General features: G+C 43.3%; 2 protein-coding genes across 3 annotated transcripts; one reads left to right on the plus strand and one right to left on the minus strand.

Annotated features, from left to right (window-relative positions):
* Positions 1–3,676: 3,676 nt before the first annotated feature.
* LOC136501954 (auxin-responsive protein IAA25-like) lies at positions 3,677–4,925 on the plus strand. Its single transcript, XM_066497460.1, has 3 exons — positions 3,677–4,281; positions 4,385–4,544; positions 4,666–4,925. The coding sequence occupies exons 1-3, from the start codon at positions 3,783–3,785 to the stop codon at positions 4,727–4,729; spliced, it is 723 nt and encodes a 240-aa protein (XP_066353557.1). The 5' UTR covers positions 3,677–3,782; the 3' UTR covers positions 4,730–4,925.
* A 9,648-nt stretch (positions 4,926–14,573) lies between these two features.
* Positions 14,574–19,563, minus strand: LOC136501488 (uncharacterized). Of its 2 annotated transcripts, none has more exons than XM_066497010.1 (4): positions 19,310–19,563; positions 18,718–18,900; positions 15,406–18,562; positions 14,574–15,224 (listed from the first exon to the last, which is right to left on the minus strand). In XM_066497010.1, exons 2-4 carry the CDS (start codon positions 18,733–18,735, stop codon positions 15,148–15,150), a joined length of 3,252 nt encoding a protein of 1,083 aa, XP_066353107.1. In that variant the 5' UTR covers positions 18,736–18,900; positions 19,310–19,563; the 3' UTR covers positions 14,574–15,147. The 2 variants fall into 2 exon arrangements, with proteins under 2 accessions (XP_066353107.1, XP_066353106.1); XM_066497009.1 differs by having other exon boundaries at positions 18,718–18,912.
* Positions 19,564–21,322: the final 1,759 nt, after the last annotated feature.

The following is a 21,322-nucleotide window of genomic DNA, read 5'->3' on the forward strand; positions in this document are numbered from 1 at the left end:
TCCTAACCTTTTCCTCTTTTTTTCACTACTAGTTTCTTCCTCTGTGTATCCTTCGCCACTATCGATCGGCAGTAATAGCCTCAGAAAATATGAATGCCGTCGCATAACCTTTTCTTTCTTTATTTTTCAAAAAAAAAAAAAATCGATTTTCAGACAAGGATTCTGTTCAAGTAAGGCGGATGCCAATCTCGCTATAACTGTGCAATCAGGATGAACATTGGCGACAAGACAAGAGCTTCCGCAGACCAATAATATATGAGGTATCATATCATCACTATCATCTCCTTGTGAAACTGCTACCTGAATCTTTTCCATGCTCCAACCAATAATTGGAGGCTCCTGTAGTCTCACAGTTCTAAAGATCAGACAACAAATCAGATCAGGAGCAACCAGACGGCCACCATCATTGTGATCCTGAACCTTATGCGGCGGTGTTCAGCACAAGTCAACAAAAGCTTCTGATCAGGTCCACTTATGTCGTCCTGGAAAAATGGCATGGAATTGGAATGCACATCAGACATCGACATGTTTTGCTATCTGCATCGCCTGTCAATCAATATGCAAACCGCCTACTCCTTAACCACTAAGCAAGAGATATGTGCTAAAGGGAAATAAAGGGGTTATACATATATTCCGGTGGTGGCTACTACTGTTATATACTATATATCATGATTTCTCTGATGGGATGGGATAGTACTCTTAGATAGCTTGATGAGTAAACAAGCGATGATGATACGCGATTAGTAGGCGGGCCAATCATGGTAGAATGGAACTTGCTTAGGGCTAGCTAGCGGCCTACTTAATAGGTTTAATTGTGCTTTGCGCCGATTAGCGATATTCCTTGATACAATACAAGAGATGATGTCCTGATAAAGAAGATGCATATATGCAAGTGGTAATAAAGCTGACTGGTGAAAAGTAGAGTGGCTTTCTAGTAAAGCTTCTTGTGTTACATGCATGTAAAGAATAGATGATGGACGACATTATTTTGTTAATAACATGGACATGTGAGGAGCTGTCATTGTATAGAGAGGATCAAGAACAATGCAATAGTTACCTTTCCTTGGTTTTGTAAGTGATAGTACGATTCGATCGATCCTTAGGAGTCTACTTTTTGTTTTCAAATGTAGATTTTGAGGCATATGTAGGCATCATGGATCTTATGCCTTGCTTCTACATGTACACAAAACCAAGAAAATAACCCCACTTGTCAGGTAGATTGGTCCAGTTCATATGTAACATATAGCTAGGTAGTACAGATTCTTTTGTTACGGTGAAAATTCTTGTCGTGTAGAGCAGAACCCAAGAACCGTGCAAAATTACTTTACCCAAAGTAAGTTATTGCTTTTTCACAACCATAAAATGTCCCCGACTTTATTCCTAAAGTAGTCGAATAAAGGAATGTTGTAACCAGAAAAATGCACTTTTCATTGTGGACAATAAGCAGTTAAGCACTAACGTTTTGATGTGCTTAAAGAATTGCGCCTTTCTTTGGGCCTATATTTCTGAGTAGAAATCTTCCTCATTTCAAAAATTATGCATGGCTGACTAATGTACTGGTAGCTATTCTACACTAGCAGCTCAGAATGTGTAGCACAACAGGAACTAGTGCACAGTTGATTTGCAGTTGGATCACCACTTGTATATGAGAGTTGAGAGGTAACGTCAACATCTATCACTAGTTCACTACTAGTCTTCCATTATAGAAAGGATAGATTATGCTCTAATTTTGGATTTTTCTTTTCAAGAAGATGACATTCACTATGGTGGGGATACAATAAGGATCACCTCTTTCAGATGGTACTTATATAATGGAATTTAACATATTTTGTTCACAACAAAGCTCTTCTCTTTTTCATTTATTATTTTTGGAAGGGCAATGAGCACAAGATTTCAGGCTCACCAGCTCTCTTTAAAAGTATATACATGAAACTGTGAAAGAAAAGAATGTAAGCATCGTGATTCTTGAGATATGTTCAGGTTGAGTGTACAGTTATGTATAACTTCCTAGCAAATTGTCAGCACGACTCTCAGAAAAAAGGATAGGAAAAAAAGATTTATTTGTAATGAGAAATATTCTTTTCAATTTGACTCACACAACAAGCGATATTGTTCTAGGGGTTGGTAACTGTTGCAGCTTTTGTTGGTTCTCTGTAAATGTGAACAACTTGTTGGTTGACTAGTATGCTGATAATTCTCTTTTTTAAGAAAATGGCAGGAGTTTTGCCTTGCATTAAAGTAGAGAAAAAACGAAATAAGTTTTGCCCCTAGGGGCCACTAGTATGCTGATAGTTGATCTCAAAATATGCTGATACATAAGGAACTAGTGCATATTTCATTTGCGGGTAGATTACAATGTGATCTTGTTAATGTTCTTTGTATCCTTTGTTTCCTGAATTCTGTTGCTTAAACACTCCTTTTTTTCTTCTTCTATTATTAATATATTTTAACCAGTAGGGGGCTACCCCTCCTGTTTCTTCAAAGAAAAAAAGAAACATCAGTATCTATGTCAGTACTTTTCACTGCATATATATATATATAAGACCGACTTCTAGTTTCAAGGTTTTTCTTTTCAAGAAAATGGCATTCACTATGCTGGGAGCACAAACAGGAATGTTCGATAAACTCTGAAATAGCATGTGTTTTTTTAAGAAATGGGATCAAATATTTTTCACAAGCATATATAAGCTTGCACTCACAGAAATAATAACAGGCTCTCTCTCTCTCTCTCTCTCTCTCTCTCTGAAACCTTACATGATGCAATGGACCAAAAGAAAGAAAGCATCTTGAGACACATGTTCATGGCCAGTGTTATTACAGTTACCTAAAAGTGCCTGCCAAATTTTCTGCAGGGCAAGGCAAAAGCATAGCTCCAAGCATCACTTTCAGGAAAAAGACCGAAGTGGAGTGGACTGAACTTTCAGTTGGAGCTCCAGTAGCCAGCCACTGTGTCCCCCACACAACACAAAGGTCAGACAAAACCATACAAGCAAGAAGCAACTCTTGCAAACGATAAGGAGATGAACCACTCGCATGCATATCGATCAGTGCCGTGCACTCAAATCTCTTTCTGAAACTGCATGAACTGATGCGGGCACGTGTCGCGCATTGCGATTATTCTCTCCATGCTTCAACAATTCCCCTTGTGCTTCAACTGAAAATATGCTGCATATGTAGTTCGATCTGTTTTTCTATCAACAAACGGATCAGAGATCCTGCCTTCGTTTCAGAAAAAAAAAGGGGGGCAAAACTTGACCCTAAATTGTTACATGAACTTGATACATGTTTCTTTTTTCTTTATGGTACTACTGGATCCTCGAAACTGCAGGTCTATGATCTATGCAATGTTCAGAGTTCCAGACATGCAATGCATTCCCTTAATCAATTTTCTTTCAGTACTAGGCTTTATGTAAGGTCAGAGAGTTACTTTTTACATATTCTTTTTAGAGTTTTACTTGCACATATATGGCTTATCATTTGATTGTTCATATATACTTTTTGTTAGTCCCCCACTAGCTCACTTTAGGAGTACTTAGCAAGCACAAAGCCACCTAGCTTTCTTTCTCATCATCTCTGTGCCCTTTAATTGTTCCATCCATCCATCACAGTTGCCTCAACACCATAAAGAGCCACAAGCTAGCTCCTCTCCCACAAACACTCACCTGCTCTGCGCACACAACCACACACACACACACACACACACACACACACACACACACCACACACACGCGCGCGCACAAGTTGTATGTGCTAGAGCTGCAGCTAGCTTGGCTTCAGAGGCCATGGAGAGCTCTTCAGCTGCACAAAGGCTGAAACTGAAACAGGAGCAGGCAGACGATTGCAGCAAGATGCAGGGAAGTCGTGTCCTGATGAGCAGCCTTGAACTCAGGCTGGGCATCCCTTCAGACAATGGCGCTGGCGGCTGTGGCAGTGGCGGTGATCCATGGCTTGGTGTTGGAGTGCACCCATGGAGCCTTGCTGCCAGGCAAGCAGAGAAGGTAGCCCTGGAGCAAGACCACCAGCGACCTCCGCAGCAGCTGGTGGGATGGCCTCCGGTGGGCGCGTTCCGCAGGAGCCACCTGCAGGCAGGCACGAAGGCCGTGGAGGAACCGACGAGCAAGGTGAAGTCCGGCGGCGAGAGCCCGGCGCCGGCAGCCACCATGTTCGTGAAGGTCAACATGGAGGGCTGCGCCGTCGGGAGGAAGGTGGACCTGCAGGCTCACCGCGGGTACGCGTCGCTGTCGCGCGCACTGCAGGCCATGTTCCATGGCTTCCTGTCAGGTCAGGGCAGAGCACGCACCCCTCGTCTTGCTTTGGGCATGTCTCGATCACCATGAGATGTGAATGTGATGGATGGATATTGTGTGTTGTCCTGCCTTTTCAGATGGTCAGTGGAGGATCGCTGGGAGAGAGGATGACGACGACGACGATGAGCAGCCGGAGCCGACGCAGAAGGGGGCCAATAAGAGCAACAAGAAGGCGTACATCCTTCTGTACGAGGACAACGAGGGCGACCGGATGCTCGTCGGCGACGTGCCGTGGGAGTAAGTTGTCGTCGTTCATGTTCTTTTGCACGTACGCTGGTAGAGGTGTGTTAGTTGAGGTCGTCGTCGATCGATGCTGAGCTTTGTTTGGACCATGGTCCATGGATGATGGATGTTGCAGGCTGTTCATGGCTTCGGTGAAGAGGCTCTACATCGCACAGGACCCCAGGAAGACGAAGAACTAGCTAAGCTAGCTAGGGCCTAGGAGAGACGTTGCTAGCTGCCTTATTTATTATTTCTAATCTACATAGCTCGAAGCAGATAGCAACAGTGTATGCTAGTGTTTAACTACCTTCCCCTCTTCAATTATGTAATCCTGTCCAGCATCAATTCATATACAGCGCGTAGTAGGCATCTCTAATCCAATATTAATATATAGGAAGTTTTGCTTAATGTCTCAGACTTTGGTGAATTATTAATCAATTAGATAATGATGATTAGTTATTGATGGTTCTAAATGAAACCGGCCGCGTTGTCATAAAACCTATCCAGGTTAGACTCGATTATGAGCCACCCAACCCAACCAACTCGTCCGGAAAAAAACCCGACCTGACCTGCCAGCATATCAGGTTGGGTTTGAGTCATGATTTTCGACCAGTGACCTAACCTAACCCGTAATAACCTGAAATAAAGTAGAAAATCATAAGAAATAGCTCGGCCTGCCCTGGCCCATTGGTGCATCGAATTAGCACTACTACTGTAAACTTAACCGAGGCGGGCATAATAGATTAACGGAGGCGGGCAAACCATCCGTCTCCGACAAAAGGTAACGATTAATCCGGCCTTAACGAAGGTGGTTGGTCTGACCGCCTCCGTTAATTTATTAACCGAGGCGGTTGCCATAACGAAACCGCCTCGGTTAATACCTATTAACCAAGGTGGTTACTCTAAGGCGTCCGCCTCCGTTAACTTATTAACCGAGACGGGTGAATAAAGTCGTCTGCCTCCGTTAAAGCATTAACAGAGGCGGTTGTTATTAACTGCCCGCCTCTGTTAATGATTTTCCAGATAAAAAAATACTTTTTTGAAATTGAATTTAAATATGAATTACGCAAATTAAACACACACTAGATAAATGACTTTTGATCCACTTCGAAATTTGGCTTTAGTCTCGGTATTTTTCGCGCCCGGGACTAGTGAAACATTTAGTCTCGGTTGGTAGCTCCAACCGGGACTAAAGGTCCCTACCCAATGGCTACTGCGGTAGACTTTTGCTGCAGGGGACCTTTAGTCCCGGTTGGAACTACCAACCGGGACTAAAGGTTAACTTTTACTCCCGGTTGGTCCCTCCAACCGGGAGTAAAAGTCTACTCCCGGCTAGAGGCTCCGTCTGGGACTAGAAAGGGACCTTTAGTCCCGGTTGCTGTCTCCAACCGGAACTAAAGCTGATCGAGCAGGTGAGGCATCAACAGAGATAAAGCTAATGGACTATTGCAGCCGGGACTATTGCAAATGGAGCTAAAAAGAAAGCTTCTTAAACGCGACATGACACCAGATGTTGACACTGACAGGGTGCACATTAGCTACTAGAATATACGTAGCCTAGCTATTGTGGACTTTTACTCCCGGTTGTGGCTGTTGTTTGTGTTTGTGCACGTTAGCTACTAGAATAATGATTGAATACACTGACAGGGTGCACGCAAAATATAGCCTCAGATGCATTCACGGCTGCACATGCATGGGTCCGATGCAACTGAACACGACCAAATCAATTAGTCCCGGCTACGAGCTGGGACTAAAGATAATACTTTTAGTCTCGGCTGGTATTATTAGCCGGGACTAAAGGTCTTTTAGTCCCGGGCGTTTACAGGAGCCGGGACTAAAGGTCTCCAACCGATTGAGCTATGTCGATGGGCCGGCTCGACCTGAAGCCCACACATAGGAGAGAGCATATACCAGAATGGAGCGGTCCAGTACGCAATATGCTGGAATTGCTGGCCAGTCCCACCTATTAGCACCACCTCGCTTGCTCGAAAGAGTGAAAGCTAACTTAAAAGCTCAGCTCTGGAGCCATGCACCACGATCTTACTTGAACATGATCTCCTTATCTAAAGGTCCTTCGTACTTTAGTTTGCACAAAATATTCAAACATTATAAACGTGTAGAATACGTATATTCTAGTAGCGTAGAATGCGTATTCGAAAACCAAAACGAATCATCAATTGAAAATAGAAAAAAAAAGAAAAGAAAAAAAATTGAAAGTCCCGGTAGCAGCATAGAATGTGAACGAATCATCAATTGAAAATAGAAACAAAAAAAAAAAGAAAAAGAAAATAGAAACAAAAAAAAAAGAAAAAAAAGAAAACCTTTAGTCCCAGGCGAGAAACCGGGACTAAAGGAGGGGCCCTTTAGTCTTGGATTCGTACTCTCGGTTGGAAAACCGGGACTGAAGGGGTTTCTCAACCGGGAGTATAGCTTGTTTCTCTACTAGTGACAAACAACAAAGTAGAAAATACGCATATAGAGGACAAACATATATTACATTCATTCGTGTGTCGTCCTTATCGTACCACCAACCGAACCAAACGTTAAGTTGTTACATATATTACATGCATGTCTTCCTTATCGTACCACAAACATATATCACATTCATACATGCAACTAAGATCACCGCTTATTTAATCAAAACATGTTCGACAACTTGTAATCCCTCATGTATAGCATGGTGCTCCAGTTTCTAATCTTCTCGTACTTCTCCGCGGTCGCTAACTCGCTCTCCTGGTTGAAGAACGGTCGCCCAACATGCACGAAGGAGTCCGTGAGAAACTTACATATGTCTGCTACTGTTTGATCCGTTTTCTTATGGTCGAACTTCTCCTTCCGCCACCGGCCTTTTGATTTCTTGAGCTGCCGCCAGTTTTTGTTGAATTTGCTGCACGCTCTGAGATACTCGCAAACGTACTATCCACGTAATACTGTTCCAGGTGGTTGTTTGGCGCACTGCACGATATATAACACACAATCATTACAACATATAGAGAGCATGCACATTGTAATAGCACTTATGGCTTTTGATACGTACCGGGAAATCTCGCCTGATTTTCAGTGTTGTGCCATTCTTCTTCTTCTTCTCAGATCTTCGATCCAAGCACTCGGGGTCTTGCACGTACTTCTCGTAAGCGCCGTACGAAAACCACTAGTGTCAACGACAAATGTAACATGTATGTTAAGGGTAAAAGAATAAGTACCGTCACTTACTATCGCAGTACGCTTTCAAAATCCTTGTACCCTTCTTTATTTGTATCCCTCAGAGAGTCCAATACAACTGCCCTTCCATCCTGAGGATAGATTAGGAATTCAATCCAGTGGCCCATGATGCCCCCGCTGCACCATTCAAACAATACAATTTTGAAATCTACAAATATGAAAAGTGGAGATCCTAGTTGCTATATGTTGCAAGTATCCTTTCGACTTACCCGAACTGGTGGGCAGCAAGGATACACCGATGTTCCTCGACCTTCTTCATGGCTTTGTACAAGTACGTTCCCGCGTTATACTTCAATTCGTTGCGCATTTCTTTCTAGACTCTCTCTCTCTCTCTCTCTCTCTCTCTCTCTCTCTCTCTCTCTCTCTCTCTTGCGGGTTCAAGTTCACCAGCCTCGGATGAGTTTTCTATACATCGTAACCCAAGATGACCCTCTATGTAATATGCATCGGAGAGAGGTAAATAATATTTCTGCCCAATTGCTTGCATACATAGGACTGCATCCTGCAAGGACAAGTCATCATGGCATTATTAGTTTCTTCCTACAGTACCTGCAACGAATGTAAGGTGTGAAAGTCATAATGAACTTACAGGGCAAACAAGGTGACTTGAGCGACGTCGAGGTCCTTGCGCCGCAGTACCCTATGCATGTCGTGGAAATCTATGAGGACTTGAGCATCGTCGGGCAAGTGAAAGTACTCCGCCGGCACTTTGACAACGAAACTGCGCAAGCCTACTTTCACCGCCTCCATGTACTAGAGATGGAACCTCCGTACCTCCCATGGCTCCTCTTGTACGAGCTGGACCAAGGTCACCATGAACTTCCCATGCTCGTAGTTGTCGGGGCAATCATCGGAAAGGGGCCAAATCGACACTGGTGTTGGCGGCCTGTGCTTGAGATATTGGGGAGTGAAAAAATCTCCTCGCATCTCCGCATAAAATTATACTTTAACTATGCTTGCCAGAAGCATACCTTTCAAATTTGGTTGAGCTTGCGTACTCTTTGGCTAAATTGGTGGCCGCCCAACTCGTCTTGGTGTGGTGGGCGGGTAGGGACTCCTCTTCTTCTGTAGGATTTCTCGGCGGGGGAGGACATTGCCTTGTGTGCTCCTTTGGATCACTTTGCAGGCGGTGTATCAGTGCCCTGTGCTGCCCCTGTATCTCCCTGTGGATTGCTCATGCCAGGAGGAGTGCCTAGAGGACTGCTGCCTAGGCCAGTATTGACATTGTCATCGCCGTAGTCATCGCCGTCACCCGCAGGAGACGACGAGGATGGTGACGGCGTTGGCTCGTTCAAGATAATGTCGCTCTTATTCCAGAGTACTTCTTCGACGAGTATTAGAGTAGAGTAGTAGTAAGTGTAGTAGTAGGGGTAGAGTAGAGTAGTAGAGAGCCAGCACCAGCAGCTAGCACTAGCAGTATAAGAAAAAATTGACAGCACCAGCACCAGTAGCTAGCACCAGCAGCTAGTAGTACTAGTAGAGTAGTAGTAGTAGGAGGAGACAGTAGTAGTGTAGAGTAGTAGAAGTAGAGTAGCAGTACAGTATACAGTAGGAGTAGTGTAGAGTAGGAGTAGCAATAGAGTACTAGTAGAGGTCATTTAAAAACAATAGTAGTAAAGGAGTAGTAAGACAGTAGTGGTAAAGGTCAGATTTGATCAACACAACAGCCATCAGTTAGTAGCTAGAAGTAGCAAGTAGTAGTAGTAAGTAGAAAGTAGTAGAGTAGAGTAAGTGTAGCAGTAGAGTAGTAGTAGAGTAGAGTAAGTGTAGTAGTAGAGTAGTAGTAGTAGAGTAAGAGCATCAGCCACTTAGGAGGAGTAGTAGGAGCATCACTGAAAAGAAGAGCAGCAGTAGGAGTAGCAAGTAGAAGTAGGAGCAGCCAGCAAGTAGTAGGAGCAATAGTAGGAGTAAGTGTAGCAGTCCAAGTATAGGACCAGCAGTGGTAGATAGAAGGTAATTGTTTTTTTATCCAACATCTATTCAGTAAACTTAGGCACATATCCAACCAGCAGCAGTAGATATATTCAGTTTAGAGCAGACAAATTCAGTGAAACATAATAGAGCAGCACACAGCAGGCAAAAAACCAACCAGCAATAGATAGAGCAGCAGCAGGCAAAAATCCAGTGAACCAGTGAACTTAGTGCAGCAGGCAGCCCCATTAGTAGGAAAAAATGACATATGCTCAGTTGAAACATAATAGAGGCTGTAACAATCATAGAAAATGACATATGCTCAGTGCTCAGGTTAAAAAATGGCATCATAGGCAGTGGCACATGCTGCTAGGGTACATCACAGGCATCACAGGTAGCTAGGGTGGTTCATCACAGGCATCACAAGGAACAAGAAGACGGGGTGCGGAAACCTGGTGAAATGCTCGGCACAGAGCGCACGGTGGTGAATCTCCTCGATCGGCGCAGGGGACAAAGACGCGGGGTGCGGGGAGGATGTCCTCGGTGTGGGGGGACCAAGAGGCGGGGCACGGGCATGAAGACAGGGCGCGGGCCGGATCTCCTAGGCGTGGGTGACATCGACGGCGAGCACAAAATCGGCGGACGGTGAAGGCGGCGGTGGCTAGGGTTCGACGAACATGACACCACAACGGAAACCGCTAGGGTTCTATGCGGAGAAGAGAGGAGAGCTCCTTGGCACGGAACTTGGCGCACGACGGAGGTCCGCGTGCACAATCTCCACTCGGCGGATGACGGTGGCGGCGGCGCAGAAATCCGGCAGTCCTTCGGGGTGAGAGAGGCAAGTGGAGACTTAGAAAAATCAGGGGTGAGAGCGCTGCACTTATATAGGCGCTGATTAACTGAGGCGGGCATGCGCGTACGAGGCCGGCAGGCTCATCTCTCTCGATGTCAATCCTATTGAGCGGAGCCTCACCACTGTCTTCGTCTTCCCGTCGGCTCCCACCACCGGCTTGGAAGAGAACTTTGAAGAAAACAACACTACAACTTTGAAGATCAAGGATGGAAGGCTCCATATTATACGTGGCATGCCATGCCATTATTGCCAACATGACTTAAGAAGAATTTTGCGATCAAATTATATTTATTTTCAGACACTATAACTGAGCAGTCCTCTAGCTTGAAGCTGACAAAAATAAACAATGTTATTACAATATTAGAGATATGAAGTCATTTAGCTTGTCATTACACATCACCAGATTTGGCGCACACCAGAAAAGGGAAAGCAAAATAATGGATTCTTCATGTAAACACAGGCTGCCTTTTTTTTTTTTTTTTTTTGAAAATCACGTCCTTTGACTATTAATCAATCACCACCGATGCATCAGTATCATGTAGTGCAGGTGCTGGTACAAAGTTTTGGAGGAGGTCAAGCCAAATATGCTCACCTAGGTCCCCATACAGATACTGGTGTGCAATCTCATGAGCACACCAATTACAATCATGGGGTACAAATACCGCATCAGTAAAAATGAAATTGAGACTCATAAAAAATCTAGTGTCCCTAAACTAGACAGCGGCAAGAGCTTGATCAAAAGCTGTGGACTTCAGGGCTCAGACAAGAGAAGAACAATATGTTTCAATGATGATCCTTATCTTGCCATTTGTTGAGGCTACCTCTAGAGCTTTCCGACAAGCCAACTTCTATGCACATGGGGCATCATGTACAACATCTATTGATCCAGCACCAGCCACGACCACTGAACGCTTATAACGACCGCCTCCGAAAATAATCGATTAACCGAGACGTTTGGCTTACGGTGTCCGCCTCGGTTAATCTATTAACGGCTGCCTCGGTTAATCGTGGATTAACCGAGACGGTTGGCTTACGTTGCCTGCCTCGGTTAATCCATTAACGGAGACGGTTGTCGTAAGGCAACCACCTCGGTTAATCGTGGATTAACCGAGGCGGTTGCTGGGCTGGCTGCCCGGCCACCCAACAACGGAGGCGGGCAACCAGCCCACCCGCCTCTAAGCCCCATTTTTTTATATATATAAAGGAAACTAAAAGTAATAAAGTAAAACAAAGAAAAGAAATACTTAGCTGGATAAATGGGGGTACATCTCCCCCAAGCTGATTGTTGGCGTGGTAGCTTAGTGAGGTGGCCAGATGTTGAAGTGTTGGAACAGAGTCTCCACATGTTGGTGTTGTCGTTTGTTGGACATTAATGGTCTCGAGCCTATTATCGATGCGATGAAAAGTCATTTGCTCGTCGTGGTACCCACGGCCAGAGTAGGATATTCGTCCTCCCTGAGATGAGTGATGTCCATCTGAAGTTGCTTCTTGGTCTTGCCAGGAAAATCTCCCACTACCAAAATAGTGTTGGGGATTTTCTGTTTGCTATTGTTCACTTGGAGCTTCTTGCCATGAGCTCCTTGAATGATCAGGTGTGGGTTGGCTCCAAACCGTATACTGTTCTTTTTGCCCAGGTTGGAACCTATGGGAAGGCCCTGGTTGGTCCCAATCTGCATAACTGGCATAAGCTGGTTCTTGACTTAGTATGGGACAATCATGTCCTTAGATCTTGCAGCCATTTTATTCTTCTTCACCTGAAAGGTTAGTGACCAAGAATACAAAAAAAGCTACTCTATCAAGCTCATCTCTCTCAATGTCAATCCTGTTGAGCGGAGCCTCACCACTGTCTTCGTCTTCCCGTTGGCTCCCACCACCGGCTTGGAAGAGAACTTTGAAGAAAACAACACTACAACTTTGAAGATCAAGGATGGAAGGCTCCATATTATACGTGGCATGCCATGCCATTATTGCCAACATGACTTAAGAAGAATTTTGCGATCAAATTATATTTATTTTCAGACACTATAACTCAGCAGTCCTCTAGCTTGAAGCTGACAAAAATAAACAATGTTATTACAATATTAGAGATATCAAGTCATTTAGCTTGTCATTACACATCACCAGATTTGGCACACCAGAAAAGGGAAAGCAAAATAATGGATTCTTCATGTAAACATAGGCTGCCTTTTTTTTTGAAAATCACGTCCTTTGACTATTAATCAATCACCACCGATGCATCAGTATCATGTAGTGCAGGTGCTGGTACAAAGTTTTGGAGGAGGTCAAGCCAAATATGCTCACCTAGGTCCCCATACAGATCCTGGTGTGCAATCTCATGAGCACACCAATTACAATCATGGGGTACAAATACCGCATCAGTAAAAATGAAATTGAGACTCATAAAAAATCTAGTGTCCCTAAACTAGACAGCGGCAAGAGCTTGATCAAAAGCTGTGGACTTCAGGGCTCAGACAAGAGAAGAACAATATGTACATGGTGGAGGGACTGTGTTGACCGAGTCAAGACGGCGGAAGTGCAAGTCGAGCGGAGGCTCTGGAAGACTTGGTGGCCGGGCGGTCGAGGACGGCGTTGACACGTGTCGAGGAGCGGGGGACGGGTATGGAGTAGATTTTTGTGTCGAGGCGAAGTCTTCTCCATACGAGTGGAGATTATAGTTTCATAAACACATTATCCAGTTATGCTCATACCTCAGTTGTTCTGAATTTGTAGCAGATTCTTTCTTTGCTCTGCATTTACCATGGAAACAAATACATTGAAAGAATACTATAACTAGTAGTTTATATGTTCTTTTTTTCTTTTTTTATTATCAGGATCTTTGTGCTTCGTTCAGCACTCAACTTTTAATCCATTTAATGTTTGGAGCTAGCATAACCATGGAAAGATATCATCACATATGACAATGCATATACGATACTAGATTGACTTGAGAGTTTCACCAAATTATGTTTTATGGTTTGAATGGAAACCTGCCAGTGTTATCTTTCATTGTTTGAACGGCCACATGTCTTTCTTTTAATTAGCTATCAACTATTTGCTTGCACTATTTTCTTGATGTGACTTTCTCTTTTATGTTCAGTTACTCCCCAAACATCAAAGAAATCAAGATCTTGGACAGGAAGAAAGTCAGGAGAGCTAAGCTGTATTACCTGAGGGACAGGGTGAATGCACTTAAAAAATGAGGCTTTCAACTTGTTTCTAGGATGTTTGCCCATGTGGATCAGCTTGGTTTCTGAACATGCAAGAGTTGCAGTCTAAGAATCACATTGTTTGGTTCCATGTTTGAAAAGCCATAGCTTGTAGTTGTCAATTGTCATGCTTGGTTTCAAGCTGCAAGTGCTAGCTGCTAGCAGAATATGTTTTCTGACACAAAATTTAACAATGTGTATCCTCCCTCTTTCATTTGCAGCACTGTAAGCTCAGTGCAAAAAAATAACGTGCTTAGGTCTATTACTTCCCCAACCTTATTTAGGATGTGCGTTTGACATAAACAAGCTGGAATACTTTACTTATGAAAGTGAAACTATTATGAGGTGCTTTCTGCTGTCGATGTTACATGTTTTCTTTCATCAAAATCGTCTAGTGTTTATCCATAGAAATATGTTGTTCTGAAGAATGGTCTATGCGTCTCTGTTTCTGTCCAACTTGACCTGCTGTGAACAAGTGGTATAAGCTCTATGGACACCCATTCGTGGAACCGAACTTTGTTGGAATTTTTATTTGATGGCTCAGCATGTGTGGTGCGAATCCAAGTGATTGTCGGTGAATGGAATAATTATAATGTTTTGTTTTTACATAGGAAACCATCTGTATGTCGGGCCTTATCGCCCTTGTTGATTTTCGGCTATGGAGTTGAAAGGGCATCTATCACAGCTCTTTGTTGGTGAAATGATATCACGTGGACCACGCAACTATGGTTGCTGTTCTTTTAGCATGCAGCCACTGCAGGCAGCTGGCAATGAGGACAGACAACTAGTAGTCTAGTACAAGTGTTGATGCTCAATGTTTGACTTCAACCGAGTAGAACCACAAGCAGAGAGCATATGCTTGATTAATGGTTCACCAATACAATACAATACAGCTGGCATATGCATATGCATATGCTTGAGCACGAGGCTCGCACACGACCAGCATGCAGATGCAGCCACTTGGTTTCATCATGTACACACAATACATATGTAGATGGATACATATATAGCAAGCAAAGCAATCAAATCGCACAAGACAGGACAGGTGCGGATGACGCGCCTCTTATTACAAACACACACTCATGGCCTGGGCTGACACACACAAACACACACTCATTGATCGTTCGGCAAGCTGAAACACAGTCTGTCACCCGCAGACATGTAGGCAGGTGGCTGCTGCCTCACACGGCCAGGCCTGCACGGGACACCGCCGTGCAGGCATCAGGCTCAGGCACCAACAAGCAGGCGCCTGGGCCTGGGCCTGGCCGTCTTTCTTTTTATTTCAAAACCAATGCAAACACACAGAAGAGGCCAATTCGGCTGGCCGGCCGTCATGGCAGGCACGAGCAAACCTGAAGCCCCATACCTCCCTGGCCTTTCACACAACAAACAAACTGATCGATCAACAGGCAGGCAGGATCATCCATCACACGAACAGTAATCCACAGAGACGACCGACGGTAGCTGCAGCAGCAGCAGCAGATGCATGCTTTCTTCCATCACCTGTCGGCAGCAGAGTGAGTGATTGAGAAGCAAATTAAATCAATTCATAAGAGCAAGTAAGCTGTCTTATTATTATTAATTAACTGGGCTAGCTAGCTACAACAAGCCAACGACGACAGATAAATGCACTCAACACGTACGTACGCATAGGAACGTATGTAAAAAATATACTGATTATTACCTGAGCACGAGTGCACCGGTGCCTCGTACAGGGAAGGGTGGTGGCCAGCGTCCCACTCCAGCGCGTCCCACACGTCCTTCTCGATCTCCACGGTCGGCCTCCTCTTTCCTGGCTCGTTCAAGGCCGGCAGCCGGCGCAGGCTCCAGCATCCCCTGATCCTGATGATCTCCAGCGCGGGCGCCAGCATCTCGGCGGCCTCGCATATCTGCTGCAGCGCTGGTAGGTCGTGCAGGTGGATGGTGGTCAGCTTCGGGAACTCGACGCTTGTATGCTGGTACTCCTCGTCAGCATCACCCGGTACGAAGACGTGTCTGAGTTCGCCGCAGTGGACGATGTGGATGGTCTCCAGGCTGGGGAAGGAGGGACGCGCATCCATCGCAAGCCCGAACCGGAGGCTTGGACAGCAGCGCAGGTGCAAGTGCCGCAGGCTTCTGAAGTGATTATCAGAATAATAGTAGATGACACGTTTGCTCCATACACAACGAGCCATCAGGAGATCCGATACCCAGATGGTCTCCAGCGTACCATTCCACTCCTCTGCGCCCGGAGGAAAGACGGCGTGCAAGCTGGGGCACCTCTCGACACGGCACCACCTGAGGGAACGCCAATTTCCTCTAGGCATAGTATTGCTGCAGGTCGAGACATCATGCACATGCAGGGATTTGGTATAGTCTGTCATCAATGAAGCCAAATTATCACCAAAAGGATCTGCCTCCACCTCACTCTGCACGCTACGACTTCCGTCACCAATCTCGATATGGCGATCCAATTGTCCCGCTGGGCCTTGCGGGAAGGCCTGCATCGGGGTTGGGCTATTACCAACCTTGGTAAAGATGTCACAATACATGTCTCTAGCAGCTATGTCATAGTGTCGTTGGTCATCAATGGATCCAGTCACCTTCTCCTTGTCTGTTGTTGCTTCAGGTTGAATAGTCTCCATGCATGTGGCTGAAGAGGTGATGTTGATGTTGAAATAACGGGCATTGTAAGGTGGATAAAATATGGGAGTCCATAGGGACCGAGCAAGCCTAGCATCCGCAATGATTGCGTGCACATGCAGCTGGAAGGATTTCTGTTGGGCGCAAAGGGACAATGTCCGAGCACATCCAACTCTAGGCCGTGTGTCTATGCAGATCAACTCCAGTTGTGATTGTTCCACATCTGAGCCCCATTTTATTGCACGAAGGTTCTCGCAGCCTAGCAGGAGGAGTCGCTTGAGCCTCGGAACATCAACCACCATAGCTCCAAAGTCAAGTACCTTGATCGCACATCCTGAAAGGTCCAGCTCCTCCAGGTTGGGAAGCCCACGCAAGAACAGATCCTCCAACAATGTGCAACCTTCTAGAGATATCTTGCAGGCTCTGACATCCTTCTTATTATCTACAGCAGATGGACCCTTTGCACGAGAACTCATTGGAGGTAGCTTGCCGGTTGATGTCCAATGGGATGCTGGTCCATAGCCATCAAAACTGAATGACCTTAGCAAGGAGTTGTGCAGCACAACATTCTCAAGCCCATCACAACCATCTAGAACAAGTACTTGAAGTTTGCTTGCCTCTGATAGGCTTGTCGGTAGGCTTTTCATGTCACTGTTACCAGACAAATCAAGTATTTCTAGCTGTTTCTTACCCACAAATGAGTTGTTGATGTCCAAGGATGTCGTCTCTTCCTGATGTGTAGGTTTGATTATCCGAAGTCTTTGAAGGTAAGGTAACCTTTTCTCTAATAATTGACCCGTATACTGCCAGCACCTAGCTCCTTCTATATTTAGTTCTGTGATATTAGCCATAAGACCTATCTTTTCCTCAGATAAGATCTCACCCCAGTCTGTGTAACGCAGGTCAAGCACCCACAGGCTTTGCAGAAATGATGTCCACTTGGTGATACAGTCCCGTCCTTCAGGTTCACTACTTGTATTATTATTCTGATGTGTGCAGTTGCCCAGCCCAAGAAATCTTAATGTATTGCAGTGGAGGAAAGGAGGGGATACAAAACTGAAGGCACAACAGGAGAGAATAAGAACACCAAGTTTTCTGCACTGTTTAAACAAGGTATTTGGTAACCTAGGTGCACTCACAGTCTTGTCAAATGATAGGAAGATTGACGATGCCGTTGCCAGTATAGTTTGCATGTTGTCATTAAGCATCTTATTCTTTGAGGTGACAGAAATCCAACGGTAAGGCCTCTTTTTATATTTATCAACACTGCCATCATCTTCATCTTCATCTTCAACCAGAAGATGAGAAGAGTCTGAATGTTCCGTCATCTTAGCAAACACCTTACCAAGCAGGGAATCATCACCATTAAAATTTATTTCTGAATCCAACGTATTGACAATTTCCCTTGTTTTGTCCCCTTTTTGAATGATCCCATCACATATCCAGAAGTTGGGAGCATGAGCTGCCCACTCCAATCCAATGGTGTTGTGAGATTTGGGACGCAGGAAAAAACCATAGCAACAACAATCTATGACCATTGTTAAGTCAATGTCCCGCAGAAATGGATAACGAGCAGCTATGTTGGCGGCCTCTTCACGAAACATTGCATTAAGCTGTGAGTCTGATAAGTCCTCAGGCATAGTCTGATAAGTCCTAATGAAGAGGCCTGTGTGTCTTAAATTCTCTGCTAGTCTCCGAGTGCTATGGTACTCATGCATAGTCACGAACCTTCTTCCAAATGTCCATATTACCATGCCGTCATACTCCTGGATACCAAATTCGGTTAGGGAAACCTCATCAGCACTCCCATTAATGAAAATCATCATAAATCTACTTTCCCTCAGGGTTTGTGCAATTATTTCTGAAACTTGTCGTATCACACCCCTAGATCCATGATCCACTCCGTTGAAGTCATCCTCCTCATCTTGCTTCGCAAACATGGCAATGGTCTTCCGATCAAGTTTCAGCTCCTCTGCAATTTTTCTCTGCATTACCCTTTTACTCTCCCACCTTGAGCAGTCAATGTAAATGGTTCTGCCAAAGCATAATTTTGGAGGAGGAGACTTCATAGATGGAATTGCTTGTGCTATGGATCTAAGAACCGCGGTTGCCCCAAAGCCATTCCACCCATCAAAGTAGATTATGTTGTTCTCGAGGTTCCCCTGAATACGATTCAGTATTTTCTTTCTTGCGGCAACGACATCTGTTGCGTGGATGTACTGGAACATGGGGACAGCTAGCTAGTTAAGATCCGCTCGGCATTTATATAAGGAACTTGGTAAAGAAAACAAAGTAGCTAGGAAATTGTGTGTGTGTGTGTGTATATATATAATATTAATTAATTAATTAAAACATGAGAGTAGCTAGGGGGTACCTCCGTTACTGGTGTCATGGTGAAACTCCTCTGCTAGTGTACAAGAGGAACAAATTATATATCTCAACAGGGAGTAGACGCGCAGACGACGGTTATCGATGGATCAACCGTATTAATCAGGTAGCATATCTGATCATCGAAAGAAGACCTATCCGATCCCCAACGTGAAGTGCATTTGATTCCCTGTGTGCACGCCTGTCGTCAGTGAGTCGATCAGTGCCAGTAGTAGGGATGAGTAAGAATTAATTAATTTAATTTATATATATTTTTTTCGAGACTTTGCACGCACGTACGCAGCATCGACGATCTTCCATCGATTTTATTTTATTTCGAGACGGCAAGCAAGCAATGCAGAAAGCACGCACGCACACACACAACACAACACCAATGAGTTTTCTTAATATAATGAATGAAATCGGCAACCTATGTACGGACTCGTTAATAATTAATTAAAAAAACATGGACAATAATTAATGTACATATATATATATACATATATATATATACACACACACACACACATATATATATATATATATATATATATATATATATATATATATATATATATATATATATATATATACCGTACCTTCAGTTTCTGTGGAAGAGGAACAAGGGAGATGAAGATGGTTGGACGAGATGAATGAATTGAACGATCCAATGCTTGGACGCTTGACGAAGCAGGGAGATCGATCGATTCGAGAAAAGAAAAGAAAATAAAACAAATGGATAAATTTTTTTGAATGCAAAAACAATTTAGTTTCTGCGGAAGAGGAGAGGAGAGGAGATGAAGATGATGGAGAGTGAGTTGGTGGATCGAGATCACGGACACACCAACGGAAGAAGCCGATGGAATTGGAATAATGAAGTAGCGAACCAGCAAGCAAAGCTTTTCTTTTCTCACACCAAGCAGGCAACAAAAAGCAAAAGCAAAAGCACACGCACAAGCCAGCAGATCCCTTGCTTGCATTTGCATTGTTCGTTGCAGCATCTGATCTACTATATGCATGGACGCTGCTTTTCTCCTTTGTTGCATTGGGAGGCCGCTTTATTTGTCTTTCCTGCAAAGCTTGGCATGCATATATGAGCTGCTCCCTTTGCTTTTTTTTCTTCCCATTCTCATCTCGCAAGATACATGCATCGTGGTGCTGATGAAGTGATGATTCTATCAGCCTTTTGCTTCTTCTTTTTTTTGTTTTGTTTTACCCCCTCTCCTTTTTAAAAGAAGGGTTAATTAGATTGATGCCATTATGACTTTCGCTTTTAAAAGAAGGGTTAATTAGATTGATGCCATTACGACTTTCGCTAAGGGAGGTACACCACTACAGTTTATCTATTTCGAACCATGTCATTACAATGTGTTCTCTATCCAATATATGCCACCAGCCGTGCCTATATATGCCACACGACGACAGCCGGTCCCGCGGAGCAGACGCACGCATGTATCCCTTTAATTTGAAACATGAGCCTACTTTGATTTGGTAGACTTTAATCATCATTATCAATAATAGCCATATCGGATCTCTTCTATTTTCTAAAAAAATTACCCGCCTATGCCATTTTGTAAAAAAATCATAAAATAACCCCCTAAATTTGCGTCTAACTATCAACTTCTGCTATTATGAAAAGAAAATAACACCTAAATTTGTATATACTAGATTACACGCATATGCTTTTATGAAATAAAATACAAAGTAACTCTACATTTACATATAAATTAGCACCTATGCCATTATGATAGATAAAGCAAATTAGCCCAAAATATGGTTTTGAATTACCCGTATTTTCCATTATTATAAAAGATGAAACAAATTAAAGTAGTGACTTTAATTTCAATCTACGTTACCTACATCCCCGCCATTATAAAAAATAATTTAAAACATCACAAATCAACGACTGAATACCAACATAAACTATTAAAAAAACAATTTAATAACCATAAAGTATGCTATATGTTTTTCTATATTACATGTTTCTGCAACTATTAAATTTAAAGTAACCTTAAATTCTATGTTCCACCATGTAGGCCGAGTAAATTGCATATATTAGAATAAATATTTATTTAGTTTATTAAACATGAAATGCTCTTAACAAACCACGTACCAATAATACTAACATCCACTTTAAAGTATACTAATATTCCATGATAACAAATTTGTAAGCTTTAACTTTAGATAAGTTTATACATTTTTATTGAAACATTGTGACATATAAATGTTTGTAATTTAATTTAATTTAATCACTCTATGTTTTTATAAAATAATACTACTACACATACAATTCTTTGATAGTTGATTTTTGAAGCCATTGTAGTAACTAAGAGTGTATTCTAGAACATTCTGTATATTAATAAAATACAAAACAAAAAACTAAATAAAAAATATCGTAAGCAGTACACTTTCAACTTTCAACTTAACATGTGGATAAAAGAAATTACAACAACTAACAAGACCAAAAGTCAAAGGCCAAAATATAGTTTCATGACGTCATAAAGGGGTGCAACAAGAGTTGATATAATTTAAGATTATATTTTAACTAAACACATATTAAAGACCTACAGTCATGCAATGTAAAAAACAACAATACGTATCTTAATATTACT

Source organism: Miscanthus floridulus, chromosome 13 (assembly GCF_019320115.1).
Source record: "Miscanthus floridulus cultivar M001 chromosome 13, ASM1932011v1, whole genome shotgun sequence".
Classification (NCBI taxonomy): Eukaryota; Viridiplantae; Streptophyta; class Magnoliopsida; order Poales; family Poaceae; genus Miscanthus; species Miscanthus floridulus.